Source organism: Saprolegnia parasitica, assembly GCF_000151545.1.
Source record: "Saprolegnia parasitica CBS 223.65 unplaced genomic scaffold supercont2.78, whole genome shotgun sequence".
In the NCBI taxonomy this organism is placed as follows: domain Eukaryota; phylum Oomycota; class Saprolegniomycetes; order Saprolegniales; family Saprolegniaceae; genus Saprolegnia; species Saprolegnia parasitica.
Window position 1 is genome coordinate 146,738 of NW_012156472.1, and position 4,118 is coordinate 150,855.

At 57.9% G+C, this 4,118-nt stretch overlaps 3 protein-coding genes across 3 annotated transcripts; all 3 read right to left on the minus strand.

Moving 5' to 3' along the window:
- Positions 1–209: 209 nt before the first annotated feature.
- On the minus strand, positions 210–593 carry SPRG_21166 (hypothetical protein; the record flags this gene model as incomplete). The annotated part of the gene is made up of 1 exon (XM_012351341.1): positions 210–593. A coding segment is annotated over one exon (384 nt), but the record flags the coding sequence as incomplete, so codon positions are not given.
- A 639-nt stretch (positions 594–1,232) lies between these two features.
- SPRG_12594 (dynein light chain 2) lies at positions 1,233–1,552 on the minus strand. The gene has a single exon (XM_012351336.1). The coding sequence runs from the start codon at positions 1,534–1,536 to the stop codon at positions 1,267–1,269; it is 270 nt and encodes an 89-aa protein (XP_012206726.1). The 5' UTR covers positions 1,537–1,552; the 3' UTR covers positions 1,233–1,266.
- Positions 1,553–2,207: 655 nt separating this feature from the next.
- Positions 2,208–3,318, minus strand: SPRG_12595 (hypothetical protein; the record flags this gene model as incomplete). Its single annotated transcript, XM_012351337.1, has 4 exons — positions 3,029–3,318; positions 2,754–2,982; positions 2,631–2,706; positions 2,208–2,575 (listed from the first exon to the last, which is right to left on the minus strand). The coding sequence occupies exons 1-4, from the start codon at positions 3,295–3,297 to the stop codon at positions 2,208–2,210; spliced, it is 942 nt and encodes a 313-aa protein (XP_012206727.1). The 5' UTR covers positions 3,298–3,318.
- Between the last annotated feature and the right edge of the window lie 800 nt (positions 3,319–4,118).

A 4,118-nucleotide genomic window follows, 5' to 3' on the forward strand; every position in this document is an offset into this window, starting at 1 on the left:
ACGGCGTTCCAGGCTCGATGAGGATCCCGGTTGCAACGAGTAGCCCTCTTGGTCGAGCTTACGCCCCGCTGACGCGACGATACCGGCGTGGGGCCGTGGAGCACAAACACGTGGCGACGAATGCTGGCAGCCGGGTCCAACTCGGTCACAAGCACGCTTTGGAGCAGCTGCAGTAGCAATCCGGTGAAAGCGTCGCCGATGTTGGCTTCAAGCGCGTCCCAGAGGCTGTACACGTCATACGGGTTGGTGTGGGCGACAAGGAGGTCGTGGAGCGTCCGCACGACCTCGGCGAGCTGGGCGGTCTGGTCACCTGGCTCGGCCACAAGCTTCTTCATGAGCGAGAGGTAGGTTGCCACGAGTGCATATGGCCCGGCGAGCGCCGGCGGGTCTTGGATCGGCCCTTTGCTCATGGACGCGTGGTCGATCGGGCGCAGCGCGTCGCACCGGCGGCGGACGAGCTGCCCACTGACCTTGATGGCCTGCGTCCGGAGGCCGACGTCGTCCTCGGCTTGGGCCGCGATGTCGATGAGCAGCCGGACCATGTCGCCTTCGTCGCCCTCGGCGCGAACCGCCTCCGCGATCAAGTCCTCCATCTTCCCGAATGCTCAAAACGGACAAGAAACATGATCTCGTCGCCGACCGCGCTGATTGGTCTATGTTAACTTATCCGGAATGTCCGGTTTATCGTGCGATGATGTGTCGTTCAGGCATTTAGTCGTTTAGTCGTTTGGTTTAGTGGTTTAGTCGGGTAGTTGGTCGCTGGGCGTTTCGTTTTTGCCGGTTTGTTGGCGTTGGTCGCATGCGTCCTCGTGGCAGGATCCGCAGCCAGCGGCAAGCGCCGATACGCCGCCAGCGAAGCATGGACCTGCTGCCAGAGGCGGTTTAGTCAGTACGTAGGCGCTAGTCGGTGCTAGTCGATCGAGGGGCGACCGCGAGTATTATCCATGCCAGCGCTGCATTCGCTAAGATCGTAGTGCCAGGACACCATGCCCCAAGGGTGAGGCTGCATCCGTCATCCGTCTCCAGGCAGTAGTAGGCAAGCAAGACAAGCGCCGTCTTTGCGCCGTCGTCTCGGGAAGATTTGGCCCTTCTGCCGCTACTGCCAACGGACTTCAGACGCTCGCGGCGCCTAATGCTACGAGGTACTATGTGGCTTCCGTGGGCCCGCTAGGCCTTCGTTTGCCTGCTTGGCCCTATGCCATCGCTGCCATCGCTACTTGGGCAGACGTCGCTTGCTGTACATTCGTAGCACGTGATATTATCATTTTAACCCGACTTGAAGAGGAGGATCGCGACCTGGCCCAAGTAGAAGTAAATAAAGTGCTTCGTCTCGTGCGTGACGTAAGAGCCAAAGTTGCGGCCGACGATGCAGTGCCACGTCGGGTTGTACTTCTTGTCAAACTCCTTCTTGATGAAGGCGGCAATGTCCTTCTCGATGTTGTACTTCTCGAGGGCCTGCGACGCGCAGTCGACCGCGTCCTGCTGCATGTCCTCGTGCATGTCGGCGTTCTTGATCACGGCCTTCCGCTCCGACATCTCTTCTCGTCCCTTGAGCAAATCCAGAAATACCGACGGGGAAGCCGAATTTCAACAAAGATCTCGACCTTGGCGTTTGTATTGACTCGAAGCGACGCTTGGGGCCGCCCTAAAAGTAGGTCGAAACTAGGACACTTCCCGGATTGGTTAAAATCCTACGCACCCCACACGGCGCGTGTTTCTTTGGAGCCAATGAAACGCGCCACTTTGGTATCCAACACGGTGATTGGTCAAAACCATCCACGCGGACGCCGATTCTAGAAACTCGGCCGCGAAGACGGTGCCCCGAGCCTCCCTATATGACCAACGAACGCCGAGGATCGATAACGTCCTTGTTGATGATTATGTCGTCTTGACTATTCAAATGCATGTATCTACCTTCGTGTGCAATGCAGTACAAGTGACCCATTGAAGGCAATGTTGGCGGTGCCTCGAAGCCCTAACCGCCCTCGCCGTTGCATTCACGTGCCAAGTTCACAACACCTGCTTGAAGCCCGTGTGGTTGACGCAAAATCACCAACGTCATGACATAAGCTTCGTCTGCGACCTGCCGTAGGTGTCTCGCTTCTCGCGTCTGGTCTGTACGACAGTACATGCATCGAAATCTCTCACCCTTCTCGACCATAAAACGGTCGCGTTCTTGATAGAACTGGGATGTCAGCCTCGCTGTATTACGTGGCAGCCGCACCGTGTCGGCCTTGGAAGTTGTTCATGCCATCGCGGCCGCCGCCGAGGCCCAGGGCGATGTCCATGAGAGCGACGGGCAACAGCCGCACGCCGCGCGTGATGAGCGGCAAGACCCAGCGGTGCCACGACCGCGCACACGTGAGGCGCTCGTAGTCCTTGCACTCGATGCTCTCGATGACGGTGGCGACAACGTCATCGACTGTGATCATCGGAATCAAGTACGCGTGCACAAAGCGGGGCCACCAGTGGTCCGAGGCAAAGATGCCGCGGAACATGCCGCTGTCGACCGCCATGGGACACACGAGAAGTGTATGCACGCCGGTTTTGCGCAAGTGCTGGAGCTCCATGCGCACTAGTACATGCACACATGAGTCCGCGCAAGTGCCGAGAGGACGATGGTGTCGTACGCGCTTCGTGGAACCCAACGGACGCGAACTTGGAGCTGCAATAGTCGGTGAGCCGCGCCGAGCCATTGAGCCCCATCTACGTTGCCGCATAAGCCACACATTCGAAGTGTCAAGAGGTCCTACGATCGAGGCCATGGTCACAATCATGCCATGGTTCCGCGCGAGCATCGACGGCAGCACGGCTTGCGTCGTCCAAAAGTGGGCAAGCGCGTTGACGCCAAAGATGTTCTGGACTTGGTCGTGGGTCAAGTCGAGGAGCGGCTTGCCATGGACGATGCCAGCGTTGTTGATGAGGACGTCGACGTCGCGCCCGAGAGCGGCGACGACCTCAGCTAAGCAGGTGACGACGCGCCTGGTAGAATGTATGAGCATCACGTCATTGGCACATGGCGCCGTACTCGTGGTCGGACACGTCGCACACAAAGGTGTGGCTGAGACGCGGGTGCTCGCGGGCGAGTGTCGCGAGGCTACCTGCGTCCATGTCCAAGCACGCCACGAGCGCACCCTTCTGCGCCATGGCGATGGCCAAGCCACGCCCGATGCCCGAGGCGGCGCCGGTGATGACGACGACCTTGTCCTTGAGATCAAAGAGCTGGCGGCGCGGCCTTAGCAGGAGGAGGAGGATAGCGCCGACGATGACGGCGACGACGACAGGAGCAGCTTCCATCGTATCGTCTTTGCGTGTTGACGCCCCAAGATGCAGCGGCGTTTTGATTGGTGACTTTTCAGCCAATGGCATTGACGCAATCAAGATCATGCGTCGACTGGCATGGCTGCCACCCAGTCCTCCCTACCATGTCCTACGACAACAGCGATGAACCAGTGTTGCTGCATACTTGAGCTCCACCACACACGATACGTCTCCTCACAGTAGAGGAAGACGTTCAAGCACATTGCCGCCGTTGGAGAGGACAATGCCTTAGTACATGTATCGAGACCTGGACATTGTGCAAGTCTACCGAGAAAGCACGTCGGAGCGAGCTAGCTGCAGCCACCTTCTGCACCAGAGTCTCAACAGACGCTGCAGACTCGATCGGCCACGCAAAGTGTCCAGAGAGCACCCACGAAGTCGCATCATCAGGCGACCCAAGTTCCAGGATGGCGCAGAAACTGGTCCACCGTCTCGGAATATGTAGCAATTGCATGGCTGGTGCCAACGCGTGCACTAACAAGCGCCGAACAGTGAGTTGCATCCAGGCAACAAAGGACGGTGTTTTCTCGTGTCGACTGTGGAGGCTCCTTCTGCAGGAAGTTGCTTCGACTACACTTTCCTACCTTCCTACTCGGTGTCTTGGCTCATGGCGAAAACAATGGCTCATGGCCCAAGATTCCGCCACGTCATGGAAGTGGCCTGACGACAAAGTGCAGTGCCCGCCAAGTTGAAGTCGGTGTCCAGTCAAATCAGTCAGTTTTAAAACCGACCTCTCGAAATTAATACCCCAAATTCTATTTTGAGAGGAACATATCTTTGTGAGCGGCTCACTTTCA